The following is a 16,727-nucleotide window of genomic DNA, read 5'->3' on the forward strand; positions in this document are numbered from 1 at the left end:
GAATCATGTATCCAGCGAAATTAAGCTTCAGGATGGAAGATGAAATTAAAATCTTCCACGATAAACAAAAGTTAAAAGAATTTGCAGCTAGAAAACCATGTCTTCAAAACATCCTTGGCAAAACATTACAGGAAGAGGAAATGGAAAATAACAATGAAAACCAACAATGGGAGGTAGGACAGTAAAGGGGGGAAAAATAATCAAAAAGGAAAACAAACCATGTTTAGTAACATAAATAAACAAATATGGCTGGAAGAACAACCCATATCCAATAATAACCCTAAATGTTAATGGCTTAAACTCACCAATCAAGAGACACAGGCTAGTAGAATGGATCACAAAACAAGACCCAACAATATGCTGCCTACAGGAGACGCATTTGATAGGAAAAGACATACATAAACTGAAGGTGAAAGGTTGGGAAAAATCACATCACTCATATGGACTTCGGAAACAAGCAGGAGTGTCCATACTCATATCAAATAAAATAGATTTCAAGCCAAAGTTAATCAAAAGGGATAAAGAGGGACACTACATACTGCTCAAGGGAACCATACACCAACAAGACATAACTATCATAAATATATATGCCCCAAACAATGGTGCAGCTATGTTCATCAAACAAACTCTTCTCAAGTTTAAGAGTCTAATAGACCAACATACAATAATCATGGGAGACTTCAACACACCTCTCTCACCACTAGACAGATCTTCCAAACAAAAGTTGAATAAGGAAACTATAGAACTCAATAACACAATTAATAACCTAGACTTAATTGATATATATAGAATATACCACCCAACATCAAGCAGTTACACTTTTTTCTCAGCAGCACATGGATCCTTCTCAAAAATAGATCATATATTATGTCACAGGGCAACTCTTAGACAATATAAAGGAGTGGAGAGACAATATAAAGGAGTGGAGATAATACCATGCATCTTATCAGATCATAATGGAATGAAACTGAAAATCAACGATAAAAGAAGGAAGGAAAAAACATGCATCACTTGGAGAATGAACAATAGGTTACTAAATGATCAATGGGTTATAGAAGACATCAAGGAGGAAATTAAAAAATTCTTAGAGATAAATGAAAGAACAGACACAACATATCGGAATCTATGGGACACATTGAAAGCAGTTCTAAGAGGAAAATTCATTGCTTGGAGTTCATTCCTTAAAAAAAGAAAAAACCAACAAATAAATGATCTCATACCTCATCTCAAAATCCTAGAAAAAGAAGAGCAAAACAACAGCAAAAGAAGTAGAAGGCAAGAAATAATTAAAATCAGAGCTGAAATTAATGAAATCGAAACAAAAGAAACAATTGAAAAGATTGACCAAACTAAAAGTTGGTTCTTTGAAAAAATAAATAAAATCGACAAACCCTTAGCCATGCTAACGAAGAGAAGAAGAGAGAGAAATCAAATTACTAGCATACGGGATGAAAAAGGCAATATCACAACAGACACTTCAGAAATACAGAAGATAATCAGAAACTATTTTGAATCCTTATACTCCAATAAAATAGAAGATAGTGAAGGCATCGATAAATTTCTTAAGTCATATGACCTGCCCAGATTAAGGCAGGAGGATATAGACAACCTAAACAGACCAATATCAATTGAGGAAATAGAAGAAACCATCAAAAGATTACCAACTAAGAAAAGCCCAGGACCGGATGGGTATACAGTAGAGTTTTACAAAACCTTTAAAGAGGAACTAATACCAATACTTTTCAAGCTATTTCAGGAAATAGAAAAAGAGGGAGAACTTCCAAATTCATTCTACGAGGCCAATATCACCCTGATTCCTAAACCAGACAAAGACACTTCAAAGAAAGAAAACTACAGACCAATATCTCTAATGAACCTAGATGCAAAAATCCTCAATAAAATTCTGGCGAATCGGATTCAAAAACATATCAAAAAAAAATGTGCACCATGATCAAGTAGGATTCATCCCTGGGATGCAAGGCTGGTTCAATATACGGAAATCAATTAATGTTATTCACCACATCAATAGACTTAAAAATAAGAACCATATGATCATCTCGATAGATGCAGAAATAGCATTCGACAAAGTACAGCATCCCTTTATGTTCAAAACGCTAGAAAAATTAGGGATAACAGGAACTTACCTCAACATTGTAAAGGCAATCTATGCTAAGCCTCAGGCTAGCATCATTCTGAATGGAGAAAAATTGAAGGCATTCCCTCTAAAATCTGGAACAAGACAGAGATGCCCTCTCTCACCACTTCTGTTCAACATAGTTCTCGAAACACTGGCCAGAGCAATTAGACAGACGAAAGAAATTAAAGGCATAAAAATAGGAAAAGAAGAACTTAAATTATCACTATTTGCAGATGACATGATTCTATACCTAGCAGACCCAAAAGGGTCTACAAAGAAACTATTAGAGCTAATAAATGAATTCAGCAAAGTGGCAGGATATAAAATCAACACGTATAAATCAAAGGCATTCCTGTATATCAGCGACAAATCCTCTGAAATGGAAATGAGGACAACCACTCCATTCACAATATCCCCCCAAAAAATAAAATACTTAGGAATCAACCTAACAAAAGAGGTGAAAGACTTATACAATGAAAACTACAGAACCCTAAAGAGAGAAATAGAAGAAGATCTTAGAAGATAGAAAAATATACCCTGTTCATGGATAGGCAGAACTAACATCATCAAAATGAAGATATTACCAAAAGTTCTCTATAGGTTTAATGCAATGCCAATCAAAATCCCAATGGCATTTCTTATAGAAATAGAGAAAGCAATCATGAAATTCATATGGAAAAATAAAAGACCCAGAATAGCAAAAACAATGCTAAGCAGGAAGGGTGAATCAGGCGGTATAGCGATACCAGACTTCAAACTATACTACAGAGCAATAGTAACAAAAACAGCATGGTACTGGTACCAAAACAGGCGGGTGGACCAATGGTACAGAATAGAGGACACAGAAACCAATCCACAAAACTACAACTATCTTATATTTGATAAAGGGGCTAAAAGCATGCAATGGAGGAAGGATAGCATCTTCAACAAATGGTGCTGGGAAAACTGGAAATCCATATGCAACAAAATGAAACTGAATCCCTTTCTCTCGCCATGCACAAAAGTTAACTCAAAATGAATCAAGGAGCTTGATATCAAATCAGAGACACGGCGTCTGATAGAAGAAAAAGTCGGCTACGATCTACATACTGTGGGGTCGGGCTCCAAATTCCTCAATAGGACACCCATAGCACAACAGTTAATAACTAGAATCAACAAATGGGACTTACTTAAACTAAAAAGTTTTTTCTCAGCAAAAGAAACAATAAGAGAGGTAAATAGGGAGCCTACATCCTGGGAACAAATCTTTACTCCTCACACTTCAGATAGAGCCCTAATATCCAGAGTATACAAAGAACTCAAAAAATTAGACAACAAGATAACAAATAACCCAATCAACAAATGGGCCAAAGACATGAACAGACACTTCTCAGAGGAGGACATACAATCAATCAACAAGTACATGAAAAAATGCTCACCATCCCTAGCAGTCAGAGAAATGCAAATCAAAACCACCCTAAGATACCATCTCACTCCAGTAAGATTGGCAGCCATTATGAAGTCAAACAACAACAAGTGCTGGCGAGGATGTGGGGAAAAGGGTACACTTGTTCATTGTTGGTGGGACTGCAAATTGGTGCAGCCAATCTGGAAAGCAGTATGGAGATTTCTTGGAAAGCTGGGAATGGAACCACCATTTGACCCAGCTATTCCCCTTCTCGGTCTATTCCCTAAAGACCTAAATAGAGCATGCTACAGGGACACTGCTACATCGATGTTCATAGCAGCACAATTCACAATAGCAAGACTGTGGAACCAACCTAGATGCCCTTCAATAGACAAATGGATAAAAAAAATGTGGCATTTATACACAATGGAGTATTACTCTGCATTAAGAAATGACAAAATCATAGAATTTGGAGGGAAATGGATGGCATTAGAGCAGATTATGCTAAGTGAAGCCAGCCAATCCCTAAAAAACAAATGCCAAATGTCTTCTTTGATATAAGGAGAGTAACTAAGAACAGAGTAGGGACGAAGAGCATGAGAAGAAGATTAACATTAAACAGGGACGAGAGGTGGGAGGGAAAGGGAGGGAGAAGGGAAATTGCATGGAAATGGAAGGAGACCCTCAGGGTTATACAAAATTACATACAAGAGGTAGCGAGGGGAAAGGGAAAAATAATACAAGGGGGAGATATGAACTGCAGTAGAGGGGGTAGAGAGAGAAGAGGGGAGGGGAGGGGAGGGGAGGGGGATAGTAAAGGATAGAAAAGGCAGCAGAATACAACAGACACTAGTATGGCAATATATAAATCAATGGAAGTGTAAATGATGTGATTCTGCAATTTGTATATGGGGTAAAAATGGGAGTTCATAACCCACTTGAATCAAAGTGTGAAATATGATATATCAAGAACTATGTAATGTTTTGAACAACCAACAATAAAAAAAAAAAAAGAATGACTTTAGATTTTGGGCTGCTTATCTTCTAATATGCTGTCCTCATTCTTGGTGCTTTGCAATGTTCTCCTAGAAAGGAGGGTGTAATGACACTAATCATCAATTATTTTTTGCAAATAAGAAGGCACCTGAAATGCCTCTAGCAGGATTAAAAGAACAGTGTATGATAACGCAATAGAATAAAGCAAAATAACTCACATGGAAACCAAATTCTTGATTTTGATTGTATCAGGACTGAAAGTTAAACCAAACTGAGTCTTAGAACAATAATGAGCCAAGCTATAATTAAAAACTTTCAATTGCAAACTAAAAAAAAAAAAAAAAAAAAAAAAAGAAGAGATTGGTACCCTAAAACCACATCTTTCACTTTCAAGATGGCTCAAATTCTCCCTTGAATGCATATTCCTTGCTTTAACACAAAAGATACCTCTCTCTTGAGACTACGCACATTCTCGCTTGAATGCATACCTACCTTCCTAAATAAACTGTCTAAGCCTTTGACTGGCACTTGCTAAAATTCTTTTCCATTAAGTATGCCAAGAATCCTGATGGTGTTGAGTCAAGTTCCCCCTTCCCTCCAGAAACTCCTCAGAGACTCTTCTTCTGAGACACCTCTTCTCAGGTGACACTATCTCTATTTGAAATTGACTGGAGGTCATGGCCAGAGCAAGAAGGCAAGAAAAGAAAATGTACACAGACTGGAAAAAAAACTATATGCAGTGGACATCATTATGTATATGAAAATATTCAGGAATCTACAGAAAATATATAAGGTAATTTAGGAAAACCAAAAAAGTAACCCAGTGGTTTGTGTCTCCTGGTATTCATGTCCCTGTTTAACTCTTTGTCACTGAGTATAGGCTGAAACAAGTGATCCTCAAAATTGATAAAATGTCATATCTAATATTAGGTGACAAAAAAAGTGTCTTTTATCTTGCTTATTCTTCTATCTTGCTCGTTCTAATGGAAGCTAGTTACCAAGTAGTGCTGAAGGTGCTACTTGCTTTTTTCTTAGTGCTTACAGTAAACTGGGAGAAGAGAAAGATATACTGAAGGAACAAAAATATTAAACTAAAAGGAATGAGGATTTATGATTTCAGAAATTCTCAGGCTCTCTACATAGTAAAACACTAAAATTAAGAAATGTCATATGAGCAAATTTCAAATCCAGGATACCACCAGAAGAAACATGGTGTAGAGATAAAGTCAAGGATAAAATTTTTGTTAAGACTTCAGAAAGACTAAAGTTGATAACTCAAAACAAACATCAAAAGATGTGTTCAAGAGATTAAGGTTAGGCCTCACAATTGCTTTAATGTTTTCTCTGATATATGGAGGCTGACTCATAGTAGGGTAAGGAAGGGGAGCATGGGAGGAATTAATGAATTCTAGATAGGGAAGAGGGTTGGGAGGGAAAAGGAGGGGGCAGGGGACTAGCAAGGATGGTGGAATGTGATAGACATCATCATCCAAAGTACATGTATGAAGACACAAATTGGTGTCAACATACTTTATATTCAACCAGAGATATGAAAAATTGTGCCGTATGCATGTAATAAGAATTGTAATGCATTCCGCTACCCTTTTTTTAAAAAAAAAATAAATTAAAAAAACATTACTTTAAATCAAACAAGAGTCTTAACAGTGTTTTAAGCTAAGGTTTGTACAATGAGAAGCCACAGAAAATACAGGGTTTTTTTTCTTTCTTTTTTTTGAGACAGGGTATCACTAAGTTGCTTGGGCTGGTCTGGAACTTGTGATGATCCTCCTGCATCAGCCTCCCAAGTCACTGGTATTACAGGTATACACCATTTTTCCTAGCTACTAATACAGATTTTAAAGTATTAATCAGTTATTTTAAATTCATCATCACTGTTCAATGTCTTTATCTAACTGCATCTTCAGTTGCTCTGTCTCTTCTATACTGGTTTCTTTTACCTCTACCTTTTCCTCTGCTTCACTTCATATTTTACTTATATTTGTACATTTTAGTAAGACAGTAGGGACTGAGGTATATAATTCCAATTACTAATAAGGGACAGAACTTTCCTTTACTTAGATTTTCAGTATAGGGATTTTGTTAGTCTATCAGGAATAGGGTGGGTTTGTAGTTTATAGTTACTATGATGACCCTCAGGCCTCAAATTTCTCCAGGCATAACTTTCCCTCAGGTGGGTCAGATGATCTTCTTTGAGGTCAGCTCTACCCTCAACTTTGTCTTCCCACCAAAAGGGTCTGTTGAATGAGTTTCTACTCTTACCAGACACTTGTTAGTATGGTGGTAGGGATCTGGGTTGGGGTAGTTTCTTTTGTTGTCTTTCTCACTATGCCTGTGATAATTAGTCTCTGTATGTCTTGAGTCTTCAGAAGCGCTCCTGTCTTCCTACAAGTTCTCGGACCTATAAGTACTCTAAGTACTCTGCCCTCTCTCCTGGTCCCCCCACCCCAACACACACACACACACACACACAAAAAAAAAAAAAAAAAAAAACAACCTCTGCCACAGGTAGTTTTTATGAATGCCCTAAGGACAATATGTTGCTCCTCCTCCTGAACTTTGTTTTTTGGTACAGAAGGGAGATAGAGGAGAAAGATCCAGGAAATATTTCATGTCCTTTCCATAGCAACTGCTGTTCTGCTCCAACTGACCTGCACCAAGGGGAATGCCTTATCAGAGCTTTCCTTTTGTAAGGGGATACATAGATGAGGATAGCGGGAACATGAGGTTAAAAGAATAATTCTATCAAATGAGCCTACTGTACTGACTCCCCATGAAACTGGTCTTGAAAATCAGGATCAGGTCCTCTTTCCCCCAGTGTTGAAGATTAAACATCCAAGAAATGCTGAGGCAAAAGCAAAAAGTAAATTTTATTTAAGAAATAAGAGAGAAAGAGAGAGTATGAGAGAGAATAGAGGAGAGAGGGAGAGGGAGAAAGAAAGAGAGAGAGAGAAAGAAAGAAGAGAGAGAGAGAGAGAGAGAGAGAGTCAGTCAGTCTTCCAGAGAGGAGGAGGTCCAGAGCTTGAACCTAAGGGAGGGGGGGTATCTTGTCCCTTTTGTAGATTTCAGGTTTCTTTTCTTCTCATGCTCCCTCCTCCCATCCTGCCTATGTGGCTTGTGTTGGAAAATGTGATCCTTCCCCTCCCAGGAGGCTATTAGCAATCAGGTGACTAGAAGTGCTATTTACTCATTTTCTTTTCTTTGATACTCAGCTTCCTGTTCTTTGCCCTGGTGTCACCCACATGCTTTCTCTGCCAAAAAACCTACAGTGCTGCCTGGCCCAGGAGACAGAAAATGTCATATTTCTCAACAAACTAAGGCAGGGGCAAGAAAGACCTGGAAGTCAATGTAGGTAATGAATGATAGGGGTTGAGAAGAAGGCTAGTTATCAAAGAAACACCTCCAGATTGCACTTTTCGGCCCAAGGAGTTACTAGCAATTACCTCCTGTGCTACTCCTTCCTGCCCTTAAAGAAGAAAAGAGGTGGGGACGATTCTGGGGAAATACTGAAACCTGGGTGAAGCATATATGGAAATTCAATCTTAGTAACTTTTCTGTAAATTTAAAATGAAATCCCACCTAAACATAAGCAGTGAGGGTATGGATGAGGATGAAGGTGAGGGAATGGAGTTTCCATGAAGGATTTAATTTTATCTGCAGTTTCATTTTTTAAATTGCACAGTTTTAATAATTATGTAATTTCAAGTAAATTAAAAATGGAAGGAAAAATACACTAAAGTGAATAAGGATGCATTTATTTGGCCTCTGAAAGAGTTAACATAAAATAACTCTGACATACATCCAGTTACCTTTGTTATATCATGGATTATTAAATTACTTTAAAATCCATTAGAATAAAAACGTCAGTGTAACATAATAAATTATCTTTTCCACAATGCTTTGAAAAAGATCATCACATAGCAAGTGAGCTATGACTGTTTTTCAGTCAAAACCTGAAAATTAATATGGTAAGAACAAACACTTTTGGTAACAAAGTACTAACCTGAGAATACCCAATTCTCAAATGCCATAATTCACCTCACAGTTCCAGTTTTGAGGCTGCAACCTAAATTAGTACTCATATAAAGATTTCTGATAACCTGTGTCTTTCACCCTCTTCCCTTATTTTTCCCAATGATTCTTCCTTTTGACTATTTATTACAGGTCTGAGAAATCTGAATTCACTACAATGGGCATATAAAGATGAACTATGAAAGAAATTAATTAGCATATACAAGCACAAGGGTTAAAAGCACATTACAATGAAAAATGCCTAAGACAATACTGAAATGCTATGGCACATATGTCATACATATGCCTACAGTGATGACATTTCCACTTTCCATAACCAAAACATGGCCCAAGCATAATTCTGGGTAGATCCTTCAGCGTCAGAGATTACCCATACTTATCCATACTTATATGAAAAGGCTTTGGTTTTCTTGCCATAAATGAAGAATCTGATTCTATATACTTATATGCCACTGTACATTTCCAGATGCCATGAAAAAGGGAAAAATAATTAGTAGAAAAAAACTAACTCCTTTTTAGTCTGGTCAGAACCATGATAAAGACTGTTGAGTGCATAATAGTTACTCAAAAAAATGTTCTTTTAATTATAGAGTTCAAAATAGAACATCTGAAAATAAAGTTTGGCACATTAACTACATGTTAAACTCCACTGAAGTTCAGAGAATGCCTTTCTACTTAACACAAGTTAAAGATTCCTTCTCTTAAAATTTTCTATTTAATCCATCATAAAGACTATTGTATACTAGCCTCCTGTCCCCCAAAATCCATAAAGGCTTTTAATGGGAAGACAAAAAAAAGTCACTGAAAAATTAAAGTCTAACTTTCCTATTGTACTGCAATGTATATTTAACTATAACCCAAAAGTCAAAATTAAAAAAAAACAGAAAAATATAAAATAATGATCTACTCATTTTACAATGGAATCTAATGGTGCTACAGTTTCTATTCTTCTTCTGAGAAAGGTCAAGTAGAAATAGCAAACTACCCTCTGGGAAAAATCAGAGTACCTGGGCCTAAAAAAGAATGCTATCCTCAGATGAGTTAATGCATAAATATTTACTGAGGAACAATACATTATTTGGCATTGGGGCACAGGACATGAAATAGTGAGGGAGTGTTGTTTTCAAGCTTCTTTAAACGTAGTTTGTATACATCAAAAATTACAACTGTGATCAAGATTGTTTAAAATGTTAAAAAATACAACACTTTGTGCATTAGTGCTTGGCACTCTTCTCCATCTTAAAAAGTTATTATTTTTTTTTTTGAGAGAGAGAGAGTGAGAGAGAAAGAGAGAATTTTTAATACTAATTTTTAGTTATTGGCAGACACAACCTCTTTGTTTGTACGTAGTGCTCAGGATCGAACCCGGGCCGCACGCATGCCAGGCGAGCGCGCTACCGCTTGAGCCAAATCCCCAGCCCCTTAAAAAGTTTTATTAAAAAAATACATATATAGAAAATGGTTACCATCTTTCAGCACAAACTACAATATTTTGCAAAGCCATTAATTTTTTCAAGTGCCCATAAAAAGCATTGCTTTCCCCATCTATGCAAACAATTCATTAATTTTACTGTAAAAGACTTTCTGAGGTCACTTAACTCAACAACTTCAAAAAAAAAGAATTCTCTCTATCCTAATACCTCTCAGAAAGATCAATCAATATCCCAGTTATCCTTCTTCAAATGTAAATCAATGCTAGACACCTCAGGGAAACCCCTTAATTTACTTGAAAGCCATATATCAACTAATCCCTTAGCACTCTCTTCCACAAGGTAAATAATTCACATTACCCCTAATTTATCTTTGTGGTATCTATTCTTCATTAGCCTGTATATTTTTATTCACATTTGTAGTCTATTCTTTTATTAGTACAGTTAACCCAAATGAAAAAGTTCCTTGAGTATAAAGAGATTACTAAGGAGGCATTTGTAGATTATTAACTCATATCAGACTTTTAAAACTGTTTTCTTGAATTTTTTTGCTGGCTCACATTCACGTAATTTAGCTACAAGATATAACTTAAGAACCAGGGAGGGGCTGGGGATGTGGCTCAAGAGGTAGCGCGCTCGCCTGGCATGCGTGCGGCCCGGGTTCAATCCTCAGCACCACATACAAACAAAGATGTTGTGCCCTCCGAAAACTAAAAAATAAATATTAAAATTCTCTCTCTCTCTCTCTCTCTCTCTCTCTCCCCGTCTCTCACTCTTTTAAAAAAAAAAAAAAAAAAAAGAACCAGGGATTAGCCAGGCACCATGGGCAGGTACCTGCAATCCCAGCAGCTCCAGAGGCTGAAGTAGGAGGATCATGAGTTCGAGGCCAGCCTCAGCAACTCAGTGAGGCCCTAAGAAATGTAGGGAGACCTGTCTCTAAATAAAAAATAAAAGGTCTGGGGATGTAACTCAGTTGTTAAACACCCCTGGGTTCCATCCCTGGTACAAAAAAAAAAAAAAAAAAAAATGAGAGAGAGAGAGAACTATGGATCCTTTTTATTTTATTTTTTTTTTAATCTATCAGGTCTAACCAGAAAGTCTTTCTCTAATATAAATTTCCAATTTTCCCTGAAATAATGTCAGTGGATTTGCGTAAGAGCTGAAACTCTTAATATATGTTATACTTGAATATATCATAGGAATATAACTTTTCTAAATCTTTTGACACTTTTCCTTCATTTGGTTTGAATTTTAACTCAACTAGGTATGTAATATCCTGTTCTTATCTTTTATGTCAATTCTAGATTTTGTTTACATCTTTTATTCACATTTATTTTCATTTAGAACCATCAATAGATCTTTTAGGAATCTTTTTGATTCTCATATATAACATCAACAAATATACTAAAAGGGTCTCATGGACAGGGCACAATATAGGTAAGCCACTCGAAATGGGAACATAGATGGTTTTCCCATTTAACACTATTAAAAAGACCCTGGTTGTTTTTCTGTAGTTTGTTTGTTTATGTTTTTAATTCAGGTCTTGCTCTTGTTAGGATGCTTTAAACCTTAAAGGCACCATTAAAAAGAAGCTATAGTTAGCAGTTTGCCTTTATATTGCACGCCACTACATAGTTAAACAACATGCTATTTGTTTTGTATGTTGTGCTGAGAACTAATGAATATTATATCATTTTGAAAATATACTTGACAATAGCATGTAGGGGGTGTCAAGCACATTCATCTCAGTAATCCTCCCCTGAAATAATGCCAGTGAATTTGCTTACAAGCTGACAGTATTTTAAGTATGCTACACTTGAATTTGTCATAGAAATATGTAAGTTTTCTAAACCTTCTGACACTTTTCTCCATTTGGTTGGAACTTTAACCATAACTGAAATGTCATTCTTCATAGCTAACTTTTTTTCTGAAACAATAAACTAAAAGAACATTTAAAACTACAGCCTTGTAATCATTTTCTACTAATACCTCATAATTATTTTCTATTTATTCAAAAGTCTCATCCAATAGATGAGGCTGTCTGTTGTTTGCTGGTATTTCCACCCTCTTTCTCTGAAGGTCTTATGGCCTGTGCTCTGAGGACTGTGCACCTGTGGGGGAGAGCTGTTTAGTAATGGCAGTTCGGGGCCAGGCTTTGCAATCTATGGACTGGCTGTGTACCATAAGCACTGTGCCAGGTTAGTGGCTGCGGGGGATAGGGCGGAGTTGGGGACTATAGGTACCTTGATATTGCTTCTAGGCCCCAAGCAGGTGTCCGAAGCTGGGAGTTGCCCCCAACTATAGATGGTGACAAAGGTATACCAAGATGGAGGCGGGTGCTTTCACAGATGGGGTGTAGGGTCAGGTTGGGCCAGCTGGTAGCGCTGCGTGGGAGTGTTCAGAGATGCAGCTCTATGGCATGCAGTGTTGCGGCTGGCGGTGGTCTCCAGACCCTGTCCAGTGTCCCCAGGTGTGTGTAGGGGACTATGATAGTGGCTATAGTGTCCCAAGATGGAGGCTACCAAGGGAGTCCCATGTTGGTAGATAGGGGTCCACATGGAAGCAGCAGCCAGGATTCCTGTGCAGGTGGCAGCCAGGGGTCCCTTGCATGTGTTGATGCCAGTGGTCCTACTCAGGCATGGTGGCCGGTGGGTGAGCTTCTGGGAGTTCTGTGCTGACGCTGAGGTCTGGAGACCTGTGCGGGAGCAGCTATGGGGGGTCTTCTAATAACTTACAGAGAAACAGTATTCCCACTACTAGAATCCCAGGTCACAGAGTGACACAGAATACAGCCTCCCTCTAACATGCCATCTTGGATCCACTCAACTCTTAAAAGAAGAAAATAAAAACAAAAAACTAGGAATAGATGAGGAACTCCTTCAATCTGATATACTATCAAATTATAAAACTATAGTAGTTAACATCAGACTTGATGATAGACTGAATACATTCCCACCTAAATTTAGAAATATTACAAGAATGCCCTCTCTCATAATTCCTATTCACATAGCACTGGAAATCTTAGCCAGCAGCATAAGTCAAGAAAAGGAAATTACAGACATATACTTTGGAGAGAAAGTAATAAAAGTGTCTATTTGCATTAATTATAATTATGAAAAATAATAATTATGTTATAATTTATAACAATAATAATTATGACATAAAAGAACCTCAAGGAATAACAGCAAAACTAGAATTAATATGTGAATTCAGCAGGGTTTCAGAAATCAAGATTAAAATATAATACAATCATGTCTATATACTATCAACAAATATATAAAAATCCAAATTAAAACCATAATACCATTTATAATTACCCCAAAGAAAATTAAATATTTAGATGTAAATGTGAAAAAAAATGTGTATAGGACCTATATCCTGAAAGTCACAAATATCTATTAAAAGGAATATAAAACTTCAATTAGAGACTAGCATATTCACGGATTAGAAGACTCAAGATAGGAAAGACTTCATTTCTTCCTAAAACTGATCAATAGCTTGATGTAATATATATTAAAAAATCAACAGTTATGAAAGAGTTTGACAAAGTCATGCCAAAATTATTACAGAGTTATGAAAGAGTTTGACAAAGTCATGCCAAAATTGGAAGAGAATCATAAAGTAGAAGGCATCATTCTACTCAGTATTAAGGTTTATTATTCTGCATCTGTACGGTAATTAGATCATTGGAAAAGGGATAAACACCTAGATCAATGCAAACCAAGGAACCCAGAAAGAGACCACACAAACATGACCTATGCGAAATCTGGCAAACATTCACAAAAAATTTCAACAGGACTGGGGATGTGCTCAGTCAGTGGTAGAATGTTGATCTGGCATGTGCAAGGCCCTGGGTTCAATCCCCAATATTAAAAGAAAAAAACAAAAAACTCAACTTAGACATCACACAGTATGCAAAATTAACTCAAAATGAATCATGAACTTAAAACAGAAAAAAAAAAATGTTAGAATGATCTAGTTGAGATGAAAAGCTTTTGTTTTATAAACTTTTTGTTTTTATAAGACTTTTTGTTTATCCTGGGAAAGGATGAAGAGGCAAGCTACAGACCAGGAAAAAATAACTGGAAACTACATACCTATAAAGGATAAATAACATATAAAGAACCTCAAAACCCAACAATAAAAAAGCCCAAACATCCAGTAAGAAACAAGAAAATGAATAAACAGATATTTCACTGAAAAAATACAGTGGAAATAAGTGTATGTAAAAATGTCCAACCTCACTGGCATTAGATAAATGCAAATTAAAATCAAGATGAGATATTAGCAATAAGCACCTATCAGACTTGCTAAAATAAAAATTAACCACAACAAATCTGTTAGCAAATTCAGAGGACCTAGACCTCTCTTGCATTGCTGAGAATATGAAATGGTACAATCATTGCGGAAAATAGTTCAGCAGTTTCTTACAAACATGCACTTAGGATACAATATCCCAAAGAATTGTATGTTTACACAAAACCTATACGTGAATGTTCAGAGCAGCTTGGTTTGTACCTGTCAAAAACTAGACACAACCCAAATGTTCTTCAAAAAGTGAATAGTTAAACAAACTGTACTACCTCTACACTATGGAATACCATAGAGCAATAAAAAGAAACAAAGTATTAGAAAATGTAACTTGGATGGATGTAAAGAGAATGATGATTAAAAAAATCTCATCTCAAAAAGTTACATACTATATGATCCCATTTATACAACTTTTTTGAAGTAACAATTAGAATAGATGGAAAGAAGATTAGTGGTAGCTTGGTATTAGGTAAAGGGCTAAGAAGGAAAATAGTGTCTAAAAAGACCTTATAAGTGTATTTGTTAAAAAGACAACAAGAGTAATCCTTGTAGCAGGACTGCTTTATATAGTAATTGTACACAAAAACCCACATGTAATAAAGTTTCATAGAAACAAATGCATAATCAATGAGTACTTAAAATTGATGAAATATGTAAAACATTAATGAAATCTTTCAATGTCAATTGTTGATACTATACTATAGTCAATCAAAATATTATCACTGGCGGGCTGGGGTTGTAGCTCAGTGGTATAGCACTTACCTAGCATGTGTGAGGCACTGGGTTCGATTCTCAGCACCACGTATAAATAAATAAAATAAAGGTCCATCAACAACTAAAAAATATTTTTAAAAAATATTATCACTGGCAAAAAATGGGTAAAGTTGTAGGATATTGTACTATAGTTAAGCAAAATATCACTGCTGATAACAGGGTAAAGAAATGTGTTTTGTCTGTATTATTTGTAAAAACTGCCAAGTAAATCTATAATGATCTCAAAACAAAGTCTTTTTTTGGTGTGAAACAAAAGAGTATCATGTTGCTACTTCATTTTATTTCTGAATTTTGGATAAGAATAAAATAAATATTCATGCCTCTGATATTGATAAAAATTTAAAAATGAAATAAATACTAAGCTAAATAAATAATTAGGGAAGAAAGGGTAGTTTATCCTTAAATAAGAATTCCAACTAATGTGAAACAAATATGGAAAATAGAGTAAATATTAGAAGATCACTGTAATAGCTATAACAGGCAATGGTTCTATGGATAGATGTTACTGAAAATCAGTTTCAGAGCAAACAGTATATTGGAATAGTTCCAGTGGATCTTCCCCAAAATATGTGCTTTGGTTTGGCTAAGCATCTTTGAAAGTTTCATGTGTTAAGGTTTGGTCCCAGCTCATGATGCTACTTACTGGAAGATGGTGGAACCTTAAAGAGGTAGGACCTAGGGGAAGGAAGTTAGGTCATTGGGGGTAGGTCCTTGAAAGGAGGTGATATTTTGGGTAACAGTCTTTTTATTAAAAGTCTTTGCTCCTATAAGATCAATGACATAATGACATCAAAACATACTGGCAATTTTCTGTTTTCAAAAAGAGCTGTCTCTCATATAATAATGCATTTCATAGAAGGTCCCCCAACCTCACCTGGCCAATTCTTTAATTAAGTTTGCAATGCGTCTTTTGTCTTCCAGACATAAATCCTTCAATGATACACTCTTCATTCCTCGCTCGCAGAAATTCTAAAACAAAACAAAACAAAATCTTCTGGTTAACTTTTTCTAAAAATATTTTTTAAATCTTTTGAAAATCCTATTAAAATAAGCATGGAAAGTAAAATTTCTTAGATATCTTTTATCTACTAGAAATCATTTACTGTTTTATTTAAATCTACTGTGAACTCAAAACAGACTAAAGAACTGATTATGAACCAGAGAATACCAGGGAATTTACGCAGAAAGTGACACAAGAAGAACTTTAAAAAATTGTTCCTACTAAAATACTAGAAAATATTAGGAAAACAACTTTCCCTTGGTGAATGTCACAAGAACAAGTGCCTAATAGAAGATACTGAGGCCATATGTTGTGGAGCACACCTGTAATCCCAGCAGCTCGGGAGGCTGAAACAGGAAGATCACCAGTTCAAAGCCAGCCTAAACAACAGCAAGGTGCTAAGCAACACAGCGAGACCCTGTCTCTAAATAAAATAAAAAATAGGTCTGGGATGTGGCTTGGTGGTCAAGTGCCCCTGAGTTCAACCCCCAGTACTCTTCTGCTCCCCCGCTCACCCAAAAAGATACTGAGAACCTTTAGTTAAACCATAGTCTCAAGGCTGTTTAAAAGATACACTAAGATTGGCAGATGAAGTATCAGTTACTAAGCATTCAAAATACTCTAAGGTCCACTGTAATAGTA

General features: G+C 36.0%; 1 protein-coding gene across 5 annotated transcripts in view; it reads right to left on the minus strand.

Moving 5' to 3' along the window:
* Positions 1-16,727, minus strand: part of Kiaa1328 (KIAA1328 ortholog) — a 249,069-nt gene that overhangs the window by 218,218 nt on the left and 14,124 nt on the right. For all 5 annotated transcript variants that reach the window (XM_076836586.2, XM_076836585.2, XM_076836589.2 and 2 more), the window contains one exon: positions 15,960-16,054. In XM_076836586.2, the coding sequence (XP_076692701.2) occupies positions 15,960-16,054 (95 nt within the window). The remainder of the gene's footprint in view (positions 1-15,959; positions 16,055-16,727) is intronic.

Source organism: Callospermophilus lateralis, chromosome 17, assembly GCF_048772815.1.
Source record: "Callospermophilus lateralis isolate mCalLat2 chromosome 17, mCalLat2.hap1, whole genome shotgun sequence".
Classification (NCBI taxonomy): Eukaryota; Metazoa; Chordata; class Mammalia; order Rodentia; family Sciuridae; genus Callospermophilus; species Callospermophilus lateralis.